This window comes from Pituophis catenifer, unplaced genomic scaffold (assembly GCF_029215685.1).
Source record: "Pituophis catenifer annectens isolate HBS135680 unplaced genomic scaffold, rPitCat1.0.hap2 SCAF_6, whole genome shotgun sequence".
NCBI lineage: Eukaryota > Metazoa > Chordata > Lepidosauria > Squamata > Colubridae > Pituophis > Pituophis catenifer.
In genome coordinates, this window is record NW_027256886.1 from 2,876,795 (window position 1) to 2,893,852 (window position 17,058).

General features: G+C 41.0%; 1 protein-coding gene across 1 annotated transcript in view; it reads left to right on the forward strand.

Moving 5' to 3' along the window:
• Positions 1-3,184, forward strand: part of EIF2B5 (eukaryotic translation initiation factor 2B subunit epsilon) — a 45,255-nt gene extending 42,071 nt beyond the window's left edge. The window contains exons 15-16 of the mRNA XM_070945922.1: positions 826-936; positions 2,785-3,184. Of these exons, the coding sequence (XP_070802023.1) occupies positions 826-936; positions 2,785-2,850 (177 nt within the window). The 3' untranslated portion in view covers positions 2,851-3,184. The remainder of the gene's footprint in view (positions 1-825; positions 937-2,784) is intronic.
• Positions 3,185-17,058: the final 13,874 nt, after the last annotated feature.

A 17,058-nucleotide genomic window follows, 5' to 3' on the forward strand; every position in this document is an offset into this window, starting at 1 on the left:
GTCAGAAGGTCACAAAAGGGGGATCACATGAGCCCGTGCCCCCAAGGCTCTTCCCACATCAAGAATGAATTACATTTTACCACCTAATATCCTTGATAGAAGATTGCTTCAAGCTTTGTTTCTCCCTATTAATTTCAGTGATCTGTTTCCCCCTGTAAGTAGGTATTAGTTGCATGTATAAGTCATGAAGACGGGAGGCATCTCCCTTAGCCTATCTTTCATATATATAGGTTACTAGCTGATAATCCGGCGTTGCCCGGGGAATTTATTTATCCCAATCCTGTATTGGAACAGGAAGAGCAACTTCACTCTGAGTCCTGATTTCGGCGAGAATTAAATTAGTTAAAAATGCTTTTCCTGTGTCCCCAGAAGCATCAAGTAAAATGATACCACCTTGTTGTTTTGCTAGCTGATCCATGATTATTTGGTATGCTTTTTTCTGATCTTGGTTTTATTGATCATGGCCATACATTTGTCCTCAAGAATAATCAAAACCTTGTTGAAAATATCCGGACCAAACGTAATTTCTAATGTTGGATTTTCCCCCTTACCAGAGGGAGCCCCCTTGTGGAGTACTGTGAAAGCGTTATCATGGGAACTCCACTGCGCTGCACAGAAGCCATTTTAAGGCAGTACAGTAGAAGCCATTTTAAGGCAGTACAGTAGAAGCCATTTAAGGCACAACAGGCTGTATCTTAACAGAACGCACACCCCGAGGGGTGTTAGGGGTGTCCTATCCCCACAGTATTTTTTTCCAGAGAGTAAGTCATTTCGTTGTATGGGTATACACGTACAATGACAATAAAGTTATTATTATTATTGCAGGTCCTGATGACATTCTATCAACTGGAAATCTTAGCAGAAGAGATGATTCTAACCTGGTTTTCTGAACGGGACACATCAGATAAAGGCAGACAGCTACGTAAAAACCAGCGGGTAAGTTACCATCCGTGAGGATCAAGAGTTTGTGAGCCATATCCATCCATCACGCTAATTTATACCTCATACCCCAAGATGCCAGATGGTTTACAAACATTAAAGCCCCAATAAAAGCAAATACAGTCACTTACCTAAAAATAGCTATAAGCAGAATGTATAAAAGCAAATCCAAGCAAAACCACACCCAATTATCACCCATTTATAAAGCCCATTACACAGAATTATGCTTACTGCCTTACAGAAAACCAAGGTGTAAGGGAACAGGTACATTTCAGGGGAGAGCGGTTGCTGAGTGCCAAGGCCACCCCCAGAAAAAGTCACCAGGGTTAGAATTCCTTCCCTTCATGACCCAGGACAGGTAGACTCTTCATGGCCAGTGGTGGGATTCAAATACTTTAACAACTGGTTCTCTGCCCTAATGACCGGCTGGGTGGGCGTGGCTATGGAGTGTGATAGGCAGCACTCGGCCTCCCCCACGCCCCTAGAGCAAAAACAGGCCGCTGGGGGGGGGGATGTGCCACCCTCCCCCACGCCCCATTTTGGGCCTAGGAGGCCTCCCTGAAGCCTCCTGGGAGTGAAAATGGGGCGTGTGGGGACTCCTGGAAGGGGTGGAGCCAGCCAGCAATCTAATTGCCTGTTTGCCTGAACTGGCTGAATCCCACTGTTGTTCATGTTGTTTGTTTGTTTGTTTGTTTGTTTTATTAAATTTATATACCGCCCTACTCCCGAAGGACTCAGGGCGCAGAATAAAATACATAAATACAAAAGTTAGAAACAATTACAGCCAAATTAAATAATTTAGCCCAAGACAATTAAAAAACCCAATAATTTAAAACAAATTAAAATTTCAGTTTAAAAATTTAAAAGAAAGGGGAGAAAATTAGGCCAGGCCCGCCTGGTGGAATAAAAAGGTCTTAAGAGCATGGCGGAAAGTGCGCAGATCCGGGATCCTCCGTATCTCCGGGGGGAGCTCGTTCCAGATAGTGGGTGCCCCCACAGAGAAGGCCCTCCCCCTGGGGGCCACCAGTCGACACTGCTTGGCTGACGGCACCTGGAGGAGCCCCTCTCTATGAGAGCGTACCGGCCGGTGGGAGGCTATTGGTGGTAGCAGGCGGTCCCGTAAATAACCAGGTCCTAAGCCATGGAGCGCTCTAAAGGTAGTAACCAAAACCTTGAAGCACACCCAGAAGACCACCGGGAGCCAGTGCAGCTCGCGCAGGAGAGGTGACCCAGGACAGGTAGATTCTGGCTGGAGGAGACGATCCCTAAGATGTTCCAGAACGGTGGCAGGTCGGGCTTTATAGATTAAACCCAGCAGTTTGAATTTAGGCTCAGCAGCAATTCCGCAGTAGAGATTCTCAAGCCATTAGTGCCTTGGTCACCCGATTCCTTTCCTTTAGCAGCTTCCGAATAGTCTTTTGAGGGCAGCCCCACGTAGAGGGCGTTGCAGTATTCTAAGATGAGGGAAAATTCCTTCAGCCAGATTTCCAGAAAGTCAAACACTACTTGGCAAAAAAAAAAAAAAAAAAAAACCCAAAACCCACACCTCAGTTTGCAATATTCCCAACGATCAGCTGTGCCGCACGGTTTATATTTGCTAGAAAGCAGGAAATACTGCTTTCTAGCGAAGCTAAATCACGCGGCACAGCTGTTCCCCCCCTCCCCCCTGCTGTTCTACTTTTTTTGCATTCGTTTGGTGCGTGTTATCAATGTGAGCACACAGTGTGCTTTTGGCATGCACTGCGCATGCGTGGCCAGCACACCGGTGGCAAACGGGTTCAGATTTCACCGCTGCCATAGCTGCATGTCGATTGTCTCTCACCCACCCTGGCATTGTTTTTGCAGCTTCAGAAGTTCATCCAGTGGCTCGAGGAAGCGGAAGAAGAGTCGTCCGAAGGAGAGCAAAACTGACCCGGCGGCCTCCGTCAGAAAGAAAGACGAGCGTTGCTCTCTTTCTCGGAAGAAGGGAGGCCCAAAGCACCCATCGTGGCCGAAGGAGGTGGCCGAAGAGCAAGAAGAAATCGTGTGCATGGCCCCCTGCGCATGTGGGATTCGAACTCTCGGCTGGCTGACAATCCTGTGGCTTTTATTTCGTTGTATATTTAATGTTCCTGGCAGACACCACGTGTGGGATGGGACGGAAGGAAATAATTGCTGGATAAACCAGAGACCTGTATACTATTTAAAGTCTTTCTATATATAAAGCTGCTCACTGGGGTCAAGGGTTGAGGGTGGGGATGTCTACTAATGTCCAGGTAAGCAGTAAAGATGCGCAAATCCCAAGTCAACCTTAACAGTTATTGTCCCAACAACTTTTTGAGTCCTTCAAAAAAAGATCTCTTGAACTTCCTGCATTTGCTTGGCTCCATGGGAGGTGGTCCATTGAGTCCAAGAACCAGCTGTAAAGCAGAAAAGAGAAAGGCAAAGATACAGGGGTAAAATGTAAAATTTGTTACTACCGGTTCTGTGGGTGTGGCTTGGGGGGGGTAATGTGACTGGGTGGGCGTGGCCTTTTTTTTTTTTTTAACTTTTCAAAGCATTTTTTCTGCAAATGCAAAAAAAAATGCTTTGAAAAGCCTCTGTCGATCAGGAACTCAGCTGGGATCGTCAGAGGCTTTTCAAAGCATTTTTTAAACCACCTCTTCCGCTGAAGAGGTTGCAGAAAAAAAATGCTTTAAAAGTCTCTCTGACGATCAGGCAACTCAGCTGGGATCGTCAGGGAGACTTTTAAAGCGTTTTTTTTTCTGCAACCTCTTCAGCGGAAGAGGTGGTTTAAAAAATGCTTTGAAAAGGCTCTGACGATCCCAGCTGTGTTGCCTGATCGACAGCCTTTTCAAAGCATTTTTTTAACCAACTTTTCCCCAGAAGAGGGTGCAGAAAAAAATGCTTTGAAAAGCCTCTGACGATCCCAGCTGAGCCGCGCGATCATCAGAGGTGTTTTTTTTTATTTTTCACTTTTAAAAGCATTTTTTTTTGGCGGAAGAAGTTGAAGAAAAAATGCTTTTAAAAGTAAAAAAAAAAAAAGCCTCTGATGATCGTGCGGCTCAGCTGGGCATGGTGGGGCGGGAAGGGGAGGGCAGGGATTTTTGCTACCGGTTCTCCGAACCACCTGCCGCCATCGCTACCGGATCGGGCGATCCGGTCCGAACCGGGAGCATTTCATCCCTGCAAAGATAGGACAGTAGGATAAGACAGGATAGAGAAGATGCTGCTGGCATTAATCAAATTGTCCTTTAAACCAGGGGTCTCCAGCCTCAGCAACTTTTAAGCCAGCAAAGCTGGCTGAGCAATTCTGGGAGTTGCAGTCCACGAGTCTTAACGTCGCCAAGGTTGGAGATAAAAGATTCTTTTGGAAGGCAGGGTAGTTCCACACGCTCGCTCAGAAATGTGATGTCATCCCAAAACCACGGAGTCCTTTTTCCACCCCTCACCCCTTTCACTGTTCTTTGCATAAAACGGGGGGAAACGCTCACCTACCTCACACAAAGCATTGGTCGATAAAGAGAAATCCCTGTACATAAGTAAGTGTTCTTAGGCCGCTAACGTCGGTGCTCTGTTTTGTGTCGGTCTTGCTGACAAGTCTGGTTCATCGGAGGTGGACGACGTGGCTCGTTTTTGAGGGGTTTTGTGTTTCTCCTGAAGCTACTGAAGTCGGTTCCTCTCAGCCTCTGACAAATACGTGGGTTTTGGGGGGGGTTTTTTGGTAATTTTTGTGGTTCGACTTTGGCCGCATACTGACTCCACATAGATCCTAGCTAGGCCTCTCATGGACACTTCACATAGGGTTCTTCTGCTCGTTCCGACAGCTTTCAAACCATCAGAGAACTTCTGTTCAGAGTGTTTGTTGACTTGAACACACTGATGACTTGAAATTTGCCAAATAAAAGGGTTGTGGTAGCTTATTCTTTCTAACACAGGGCTCTCCAAACGGCCATTTTAAAGGCTTGTGGACTTCAACTCCCAGAATTCCTCAGCCAGCCATGCTGGCTGAGGAATTCTGGGAGTTGAAGTCCACAAGTCATAAAAGTCTGTGGAGATTCTCCGCCATCTGGGTCATGGTTGTCCCAAAGATGCTTTTTCAGGAGGCAACTGGACTTCCTTGGGTTTTTTTTTTTTCTTTGAAGTCCAAGAAGCTTCTTCCAGCTCTGACTGGATGGTGGGGAATGGAAGGATTTATATTTCTCCCCAAAGGATGCAAATGACCAGCTTTGTCTGCAAGGAATATAAATCCTTCCATTCCCCCCCCCCCCCCCGATCCAGTCAGAGCTGAAGAAGCTTCTTGGATGAGAAGTGAAACGTCTTCAAAAAAAAAAAAAAAAACAAGAACAAGGAAGTCCAGTTGCCTCCTGAAGAAACACCTTTGGGACAAGTCTTAAAAGTTGCCAATTTTGGAGGCCCCTTTTCCGTTTTGTTCCACTGTCATTGCTGAATGGGGTTTCTTGATGGTGATAAGAATTCAGAAGTCAAGAACCTGAGTTCAGGTTGGTGGTGACCAACCTGCCACCCTTCAAATCTTAACCATTGGGCCATAGTGGATTTTACTAACCGGGTTGTACTTCAAAAACCTCTAGTAAGCCAACAGATTTTCACCTCTGGAACTGCTGTGGCAGTCTCTTTATTTTGCCACCATTCTTTCTAGAAAGCAGAGAAAAAGTTGAATAGCAACCCCTCCGATTTTCTCGTGGAGTGACTTAAATGTCTGGGAAACATTTCCTGTTTTTCTTTTTCTTTCTTTTTTTTTTTTTTGAGGGGGGGAAAGAGTTTGAACACTAACTAGTGTTTATTTATTCTCCAATCCACTTGTAAATGCTGGGAAAGAAATGCATTCTTTTTTCTTTTTTTTGGTCCCTGCTAATATTCAATTTGGAGTCATTAAACCTCTCTGATGCAAAGGATAACTAGTCTGTGCTGCAATATATTGGCTTACATTAGAGAGAGTGCTATGACAGCACCTCAGGCTTAAAAAAATCATTTGCGGCAAGTCAAATTGGAATCTGCAAGTGTCACTTCGCTGCTGTGTGTATGTATCTAAAGCCAGTTGCAGTTCTTACCATTCTTGCGTTCTGAGTTTCCTTGCTTGAATTCTTGTTACTGTATTTTTCGGAGTATAAAGACGCACTATTCCCCCCCTCTAAAAGAGGGTGAAAATGTGGGTGTTCTTATAACACCCAATGTAGCCCCACTCACGAGGCCAAAAACGCGAGGCCTGGAGGAGGCGATGGTCTCTGGCAATCCCTGCAGCCTAGATCAGCTGATTGGGGGTATTCCGGGAGGCCAATCCACCTGCCAATCAGCTGCTCGTGCTGAACCAGGCTGCAATAATGTGCTGAAGCTGACCTGGCTGTTCGCTATTTGCTGCAAGGACGTGTCAGAGTTTGCAGCAGCAATCACATCCAGAAAGCGCGGACAAGTAACTGATTCAGCAGGATTCAATAACTTCTCTTTCTATATAACACATGAAGTAAATATACAATACCAAAAGCAGGTTTTCCAACGTGGTAGTAAATACAAGCAAAACACAAGCAGAGGAGAGGAGTTTCAGTTTTTAGTTTCAGAGCTCAGCACAACATGCAGCTTTAGTACAGAACAGTTGAGGTAAGCCACGCCCAGGCTCCTTGCTGTCTCGTTGCTCACACAGCAAATACTGTTTCAGTTTCCAAACAACCCTCAACTCACACACACTGACAAGGCGCTAGCCAGATGAATACCGATGGATGCTGGTAGGCAGAGGCAGAATTTTTCCCCCTTATTTTCCTCCCCAAAAACTAAGGAGTATCTTATACTCAGGAGTGCCTTATATGCCGTATTTGCTTACTTGTTTAACCTACTTATTTTGAACCCCACCTTTGTCATTGTTACAAATAATTCAAGGTGATGAACATATTCAACCCACCTATTTTTTTTTTATTTTTTATTTTTATTTTTGATTTATATGCCGCCCTTCTCCGAAGACTCAGGGCGGCTTACAAGGCGTTAAGCAATAGCCTTCATACTTTTGTATATTTTATACAAAGTCAGCTTATTGCCCCCACAAACCGGGTCCTCATTTTACCTACCTTAGAAAGGATGGAAGGCTGAGTCAACCTTGAGCCTGGTGAGAATTGAACTCGCAGTAATTGCAGGCAGCTGGAAGCTAAATACTACCTTTAACAGTAGCATTAGTCTGCTGCGCCACTCAGGCTCCTTACAACAACAGCCCTGTGAGGTGGGTTTGGGCTGAGAGAGAGATTGACTGGCCCTTCCAGTTGGTTTTCATGACTACGGCGGGATGAAAACTCATGGTCTCCAGCATTTTGATTTGATTTTATTATTTGATTTTATTTATAATTTTATTTTTATTTATTTATTTAGAAAATGTATATAGCCATCTACTAACTCACAGTGACTTTAGGAGGCTTACAAACAAAAACACAGTCTATAAAATATTAAAATAAAAAACCTATAAAAACAAAAAGACAATCCTTACCCCCGCTCCCCCCACTTTTGGCACACGACGGCAAAAAGGTTAGTCATCACTGCCCTAGGCATTCTGTCTTTTTTTACTTTCATCCCACAAAGTGCTATTTGCCTGCATCTTTTGTTTGAACTGTTTCTCTTCTGACCTCCCAATTTGGATTCCAGTTGTCAGCAATTCTAATCCCAACATTCTTATATTCCCTGAACAGAATAAACATACACTATATGGAGATAATATTCAGTCTGGTCTCCCTCCCTTATTCTAAACACTTTGTTTCTCCAAAGTTAGTTCTTACAGTAGTTTCTTATTCCTTATATAAAGATTCTTCAGAAGCATAACCAGATGTTCTGGCACTCCATTTTATATTGCACATTTTGGCATGATTTACATAGTTGAAAGCCTTGATGTAATCAAGAAGAGGAATCATCTTAAACGCTGTTGCTCTCTCCATTATCCATCTGACTTATATCCATCTCTGCATTTCTCGCCCTTAGCAACTTTTAAGATACGTGGACTTCAACTCCCAGAATTCAGAGTCCACATATCTTAAAATCGTCAAGGTTGAGAAACACGGAGTTATCTGATTATTCACGTTTCTTTAATTATCTGATCCCAGTACCGCGCTGCTTTTTCTGCCTGGCTATTTATGATCTCTCTTTAAATGTGAGATTCCAATTTTTTTTTTGTGAGCACAATTTTGCTTCTGTGAGAAATCAGTCCAATGCAGTGGTGGGATTCTACCGGTTCTTCCCAGTTTGGGCGAACCTACAGCGGCGGTGGTGGGAAGCTCCACCTGCCCACCCGGACATCATCACGGACGCTCTGCGCGTGCTCCCATTGGTGAACCGGTAGCGAAGATAAGTGAATACCACTACTGGTCCAATGATTTGCTAATTTATATGCTTTTCTCCATCTCTTTTCTTCCGTGTAAATTTGTAAGTTTTGGAACACTTGGCAGGAAATCAGCACATCTCTCATATTGATCGACATATATTTTCCTAGGATTGATCTTTGAAAAAAATATATCTCATTTTCTTTCTTTGTCCCTATTTCCTGACATTCTTGATTGAGATACCTTCCCTTGTCTTTGCTTGCTAAATCAGTGTTTTCTCAACCTTGGCAATTTGAAGATGTCTGGACTTCAATTCCCAGAATTCCCCAGATAGCATAGCCAGGTCTCACGGGATGGACAGAGTATTAGTCCTGCAAGTGACTCAGTCCTGGGCCATGGAGGGCTTTACAGTTCAACTTACAACCACAATTGAGTCCACAATTTTGGTCCTCAGTTGTGATACAGTTATAAAGCAGGTTGCCATGTGAATACTTGAAGGCTTATCTGTGGGACACTAAGGAAGAAAAAGGTGACAGACCAGAGGTGAAGGAAGAAAAAATGCTTTTAAAAGTAAAAAAAGAAGCCTTTTTCTTTTAAAAGCCTCTGACGATCCCAGCAGAGTTACCTGATCGGCAGAGGCTTTTAAAAGGAAAAAAAAAAGCCTCTGCAGATCAGGCAACTCAGCTGGGATTGTCAGAGGCTTTTAAAAGCATTTTTTTTACCATCTCTTCCCCAAAGAAGTTGTAGAAAAAATGGTTTTAAAAGTTAAAAAAAAAAAAAGTTGGTCACGCCCACCCTATCACATTACCTCCACCATCACCAAGCCACGCCCACAGAACCGGTAGTAACAAATTTTAGATTTCACCACTGTGACAGACCCTAAGGGCACAGATAAACCTCCAAGTGGCCTCAGCGACTCTCAGAAAGAGTGCTAACGACCAGAGGACTGCAAGGAATATAAATCCTTCCATTTTTCCAGCATTCAGTCAGAACTAAAGAAGCTTCTTGGATGAGAAGTGAAACATCTTCGAGGAAAAACCAAGTCCAGTTGCATTTTGAAAAAAGCACCTTTGGGACAACCATGACCTGAATGAGTGAAAATCTCCATAGACATCTGTCCAAAGATTGTTGCCACAAAGAGGTGAAATTAGAATAATTTGATTAGAATCATGTGTGTCTTTGCTCACCTGTTTGTCTAGCAAAGAACGTATTTCATTAGAAATATACTTGATTGCTTTCCCACAATGCTGGAAATAATACAGAATCCTGTAGGCCCTTCTCCTTATTTTGTTGGATTTAAAAGATAGTTCGAATCCAATGCAAAATGTCCAGAAAACCCTGACCAGACTTGATGAAATTGGTGAGTGGAAATTTAGATACAGGTAGTCTTCCACTTATGACCACAACTGAGCCCAAAATTTCTGTTGCTAAGTGAGATATTTGTCAAATGAGTTTTGCCCTACTTTATGACCTTTCTTGCCACAGTTGTTAAGTGAATCACTGCAGTTGTTAAGTTAGTAGCAATTGGATTCCCCGTTGACTTTGCTTGGCAGAAGACTGCAAAAAAAATGACCACGTGACTCTGCAGCCGTCATACATATAAATCAGTTGCCAAGCGGGCAAATTTTGATCACATGACTTTGGGGACGCTGCAATAGTTGTGTGAAAAGTGGTCATAAGTCACTTTTTTTCTGCGGCGTTGTAACTTCAGTCACTAAATGAATTGTTGTAAGTCAAGGATTACCTGTATTATCTCTTGCTACTAGATTGCGGCTCCCCAAATCTGGATGGCAATATCTCATTTTTTGCTATCTCTGTGTCTGGAGTTTTGGAGCCCAGCTTGCACATGCACACAGATAACACAAACACACATATGGACACACAAACACAAAAACATTACCTGACACCCCCCACCCCCCGATTAACTTCTGCTTAAAAACTTTTGCTAAAATGGACAATGTAAGATGTGGCTCAAGTGTTTACTATAAGATTTCTCTTGCTTCAAAAAATTATAAATTGACCATGGCAGTATCATACAAAGAAAACAGCTATAAAATGTTTTATAGGTGGCATTTAGCACCAGTGAGACTGGCAAAACTGTACCCCAATTTATCACCCCAATGTTGGGGATGCATTCACAAACTAGGGACATACTACCACATGTGGTGGATGTGCCCTAAGGTGAGGAAATTTTGGTATAAAATTAAAGGCTGGTTGGAAGAGATTACACTCCAAAAGATAGATTTTAAACCATAGATGTTCCTCCTAGGAATGATTGATAGAAAAATGGAAAAAAGTCTCTATTATATTATATTGCACATTCTAACGGCGGCCAGAATTACTCTAGCGCAAATGTGGAAGTCGACCAATACATCATCGGAAGAAACAGTAATAAAGAAAATCCTCGAATGCGCTGAAATGGATAAATTAACAATGGAGATCAAAGAAAGAGAAGACTCGGATTATTATAAAGTGTGGATGATTATAAAGTGTGGTTGGAAAACAGAAATCAAATTAAGAAATAAGATTATAAAGTGAAATTTGATATTAACATACTGGATATAAATGTAAATAATGATCCTGCTAACAAAACAGTTAATTATGAATATTTAAAAATAAAGAGACGGAGCGGGAGGATAAAAGCTAAGAGTAAAGACAAAAGTCGATGCAGAAAGTTGTAAAATTGTATAGTATTTTAACGTCTGATGTGCGTGTTTTTTTTTTTGTCTCTTGACTTCTTTTGCTATTGTGTGTTTTGTTTTAAAATGTAAAATACTCAATAAAAATTATTTTTTTAAAAAAGACTTCTCTTGCTTCATTGTTGTTGTCTTCAGTATATTTTATTACTTTTTTTTTTTTTCTTTAGCCTCTTCTATTTTAGTTGAGCTTTCGTTGTGTGTTGCTTCTGGGCAATTCATTTGTTTGTTTTTTTGCTTCATGTTGAATAACTTGCTGTGGTTGTGCTGTTTACAAACCGACATCTTAGAAACTTTGAAACCTTACAGAGGAAAAGAGTTGGCAGAGCTGCAACGCACACTCGGTCACGTGGACCGAACACAAAACAATATACAAAACACGCCATGAAGATTGAGTTAGTATTGTGTACTAGACCAACAGAAAGATATGATAGCTATTATTGGAATGCTGGGCTAGGATGGAGGAGAGTGCAGTTTGAATCTTTTGCTTCATTGAAGATAAATCAGGGCACTGCCCGACTTATTTCCTATCCCCAAATCCTTAACATGGGCAGATGTATAGCTCATTATTAAATGTTTCGATTGAAGCAAAATATTATTTTCTGTGCAGTTATGTTAATAGAATACAAAGTTGAAAGATGGACACTGTCTCAATTCAGGCAGCCATATCTATCTGTCTATCTATCTATCTATCTATCTATCTATCTATCTATCTATCTATCTATCTATCATCTATCTATCTATTCTGAGCTGGAAGGGACCTTGGAGGTCTTCTAGTCCAATTCTCAAGCAGGAGACCTTAAACCAGAGGTCTTCAAACTTGGCAGCTTTAAGACTTGTGGACGTCAACTCCCAGAATTCTCCAGTCAGCTAGGCTCTATGTCAGAGGTCTTCAAACTTGGCAGCTTTTAGACTTGTGGACTTCAACTCCCAGAATTCTCCAGTCAGCTAGGCTCTTATGTCAGAGGTCTTCAAACATGGCAGCTTTAAGACTTGTGGACTTCAACTCCCAGAATTCTCCAGTCAGCTATGCTCTTATGTCAGAGGTCTTCAAACATGGCAGCTTTTAGACTAGTGGACTTCAACTCCCAGAATTCTCCAGCCGGCTATGCTCTATGTCAGAGGTCTTCAAACATGGCAGCTTTTAGACTAGTGGACTTCAACTCCCAGAATTCTCCAGCCGGCTATGCTCTATGTCAGAGGTCTTCAAACATGGCAGCTTGCAGACTTGTGGACTTCAACTCCCAGAATTCTCCAGCCGGCTATGCTCTATGTCAGAGGTCTTCAAACATGGCAGCTTGAAGACTTGTGGACTTCAACTCCCAGAATTCTCCAGAATTCTCTTGAAAAAGCACCTTTGGGACAACTATGACCTGGATGACTGAGAATCTCCATAGGTATTCCCTTGGTTAATTCTCCTCTTTGTGGCAGCTTCTCAAATATTGGAATACTGCTATCATATCGTTCGCCCCACCCCAGTCCATCTTTTCTCTAGACTGCTGGTCCCGGTGACCGACCCGAGATTGGATCCTGCAACGCTGGGTCTCCTATGGTGATTCCTTTGATCATGACTTGAAAAACAGAATTATGATACCTGTGCAAACGAAGAGTTTTCAATGGGGGATTAGCTAAATCACTTGGAGATCAGCCTGCCTGTCTGGACCCATCCTCAAAGAGAATCGAAAAGAATTAATTTCTAGAGAAAAGCAGCTATAGAGACCATTAGAAAACTGCCGCGTCTGTCAAGCAAGGATAGTCCATGGGGACAATTCAGTATAGAAAGGGGACCTAGAGGAGCTGCTGATACAGTTCTACAGAGGAACTATTGAGTCTGTTGTCTGCATCTCTATAACTGTCTGGTTTGGCTCTGCAACCCAACAAGACAGACAGAGACTTCAGAGGATAATTAGAACTGCAGAAAAAACCATGGCTATCAACCTGCCTTCCATTGAGGACCTGTATACTGCACGAGTCAAAAAGAGGGCTGGGAAAATATCTACAGACCCCTCACATCCTGGACATAAATTGTTTCAACCCCTATCCTCAAAACGATGCTATAGAGCACTGCACGCCAAAACAACTAGACACAAGGACAGGTTTTTCCTCCATGCCATCACTCTGCTAAACAAATAATTCCCACAACACTGTCAAATTATTTATTAAGGCTGTATTACTATTACTATTAGTCTTCTCATCGTTCCTTTCACCCATTTCCTCCCACTTATGACACCATGACTGTAACTTTGTTGGTTGTATCCTTACGATTTATATTGATATTGTTTCTTAGTATGATTTGATTGCTTATTGTACTGTACGACTATCATTAAGTGTTGTACCTTATAATTGTTGACGAGTGTGTCTTTTCTGTATATGTACACTGAGAGCGTATGCACCAAAGACAAATTCCTTGTGTGTCCAATCACGCTTGGCCAATAAAGAATTCAATAGAAAAATACAATAGAACTTAAAAAGCATTTGAAAGAATTTTTTGAAATAAATTTGAATAAAGGTACCCCAATTGAAATTGTTTGGGACGCAAGTAAAGCTTATATGAGAGGGGTACTTATCTACATGAACTCTAAACATAGACTGTTCCGACAAAAGAAAAGATCTGAATTGGAAACGGAAATAAAGAATAAAGAACAGTTATTTATTAAAAATCCAACAGATGAAAGAATACGAAATGCTATAAAACTTCTGAAAGACCAATTTCAAATGCTTATGGCGGAACAAGTTGCAACAAATTTACAATATGCGAAGCATAATACATTTTGCAACGCTAACAAACCGGGCAGATGGTTGGCTTACACATTGAGGAAAAAACAAAGTATACGGACTATTGATAGTATTGATATTGGAGGGAAAGAAATTTTTCAACAAAAATTAATTAAAGAAGCTTTTGTGGACTATTATACCAAACTATATGCCAAAGAGGAGGTGCAGAATGGACTTATAGAAAAATATTTAAATGATAAGAGAGTTACAAAAATTACTGATCAACAAAAGGAAAGAATGAATTATCCTATAACAGAGGAGGAGATAATAGCAGCAATTAAACAGTTAAAAACAGCCAAAGCTCCTGGCACGGATGGTTTGACCGCAGTGTATTACAAAACTTTACAAGCTGAAATGGTGGGACAACTTAGAGATCTATTTTGCAATATTCAACAAGGGGGTAAAATACCCCCATCATGGACAACTGCTTATATATCTTTGATACCAAAAGAACAAGTTGGTCCTAAAAAACCAGAGAATTATAGACCAATATCTCTTTTGAATACAGACTATAAAATCTATGCGAAAGTATTAGCCAACAGGTTGATGCCAGTAATCCAAAAGGTGATTCATGAGGATCAAGCGGGATTTATTGAGGGCAGATATATGAAGGACAATGTAAGGCAAGTAATAGATTTATTGGAATATCTTGATAAGAATAAACAGATTCCTGCAGTGCTGGTTTTTTTGGATGCAGAGAAGGCCTTTGATAGAGTGGATTGGAATTTTCTACTAAAGACTTTAAAAAAGATGGACTTTGGGGACCAATTTATACAGGCGGTTTCAGCAATTTATCAAGAGCAAAAGGCACAGATTATTATTAATGGAAGTCTGACGACAGAGTTTAAAATTGAAAAAGGAACAAGACAGGGATGTCCGTTGTCCCCACTTTTATTTATTTTAACATTGGAAGTCTTGCTAAACACAATACGGGACTCTAAAATTTTGAAAGGCATAATGATAAGGCAAGAGGATTATAGAATAAAGGCATTTGCAGATGATCTGGTTGTTACCCTATCACAACCAATGGAATCAACAATCCTGATGAAGGACATTATACAAGACTATGGTAGAGTTTCAGGTTTTAGACTGAATTCAAAAAAGACTAAAATGATAGTTAAAAATATGACACAAGATCGTAAACATGAGCTTGAAAGGAGGGCAGGTTTTGAAATTGTACCTAAGGTAAAATATCTTGGAGTTCAGGTTGCAGAATCAAACATGAAATTGTTTCAAAATAATTATGAGGTGTTGTGGCGAGAGGTTCAGAAAGACATGGAGACTTGGAAAAAGCTGCAACTGTCTTTACTTGGAAGAATAGCAGCAGTTAAGATGAACATTTTGCCAAGATTTCTGTTTTTGTTTCAAATGATTCCGGTGCTTAAAAGTGATAAACAACTGAAAGTTTGGCAGTCTGGTGTGAATAAGTTTGTCTGGAACGAGAAGAAGCCGAGAGTGAAATTGAAAATTATGCAAGATGTTCCAGAAAGAGGAGGTCTTAAACTCCCAAACCTACAGTTATATTATGATGCAGCAGCTTTAACTTTAACAAGTGATTGGTTTGGAAGTAAAAAGACTGGAATATTGAATGCAGAAAGTTTTGATCTTGAATTTGGATGGCATGCTTATTTATTTTATGACGACAAAGTAGATAAAGTATTTAAAAGTCATATACTTAGAGACTCTTTGATGAGAGTTTGGAAGAAGCACCGATTCAAATGGGATTATAAAATACCGCTATGGCTGGATCTTGGTCATACTTTGTGGAATACAAATATAATGTCACTCGGGGGGTTTTTATATAAAGAGGTTCTTTTTACAGATGCGGGCAGATGGCAGCTGAAGACATTACAGACACTGTTGGATGAAGGGTTTAATTTAACTTGGTTACAATATAATCAATTACAATTGAGATGGAAAGAGGACCAAAAAACTGGTATTATGTTGCATGAGGAAGAATTGGTTAGACATATAAGAGAGAAAGGTCCAATGCATATTAAAAGGCTTTATAATGTATTGTTAGAAAGAGATTCAGAAACGGAATTAGTTAAAGATTGTATGATTAAGTGGGCACAGAATTTTGAAGAACCAGTGATGCTGGAAACTTGGGAAAAAATTTGGGTTCAGAATGTTAAATTTACACAGTCGCAAAACCTGAGAGAAAATTTTTATAAAATGTTTTATAGATGGCATTTAGATCCTAAAAAGTTGTCATGTATGTACCCTAATGTTCAGCCAAAATGTTGGAGATGTGAATGTTTAGATGCTACGTATTATCATGTTTGGTGGACCTGCAGGAAAGTTAAGGCTTTTTGGATAAAAATTTGGTGGGTCATGCAGAATGTTTTGAGGAAAAAAATTCAATTTTCTCCACAGTTGTTTTTATTGGGTATAGTTAAGGGTTTTACACGGGGTGAGATAAAACTGATATTGTATATGATAACAGCAGCAAGATTGTTGATAGGTAAATATTGGAAGAATGAAGCTTTACCCACTATCGAGGAATGGACTTTGAAGATGGCCAGTTTTGCAGAGATGGCGAAGATTTCAGCATATTTAAAAGACTGTTCACAAGAGACTTATGAATGGGAATGGAAAAGGTGGATAGAATATGTTCAGAACAAATACCAAACTAGAAAGTATCAAATAGCTTTTATTTGAAAATAATGTATTAGAAATATTTTAATGTAAAGAGACAAAGAGGAAAAATTATACAGGGGGAGGGATGGGTTCAAGCTTATATATTAGTGTTACTAGTTATGAGTACATAATAGGGAAGTCTGGGGGGGGAGGGTTAGGGAGGGTTTGGGGAGGGAGGTGGGGGGGGGTGAAAAAAGGGGTGAAAATGTAATTGTAAAACTTTTGCAATAAAAAAAAAAAGAATTCAATTCTATTCTAAAAAAAAATTAAAGTTCATTTTAAAGTTCATTCAAGTTAACTAGAAAAAAAGGCACAATGATATAACGCCTGAATAACACAATTGGAAAGGACCTTCTAGGTCCATGATGGTGAACCTATGGTACGCGTGCCACAGGTGGCACGCGGAGCCATATCTGTGAGCACGCGAGTGTTGCCCTAGCGTCAGGTTTTGAGGTCGTCTCAAATAAATTGCATTTCAAACAAAGTCTTTGATGAAAAAGAACTCCCATTTATTAAGCACGACATTCTAACTCCGAGTTCATCGTAGCCAACACTGACTTCCAGACCCAAAACCCTCCCTTTCCGTTCCCCACTCCCCTGCACTCATTGGCCATCTTCCAAGTCACTCTACCCCTAATCTACTGCTCCAGCTCAAAGGAATTTCCCCCCTCCCATCCCATCTCCTAGGGGATATTATTTCCAGGGAAAATAAGTAAGTG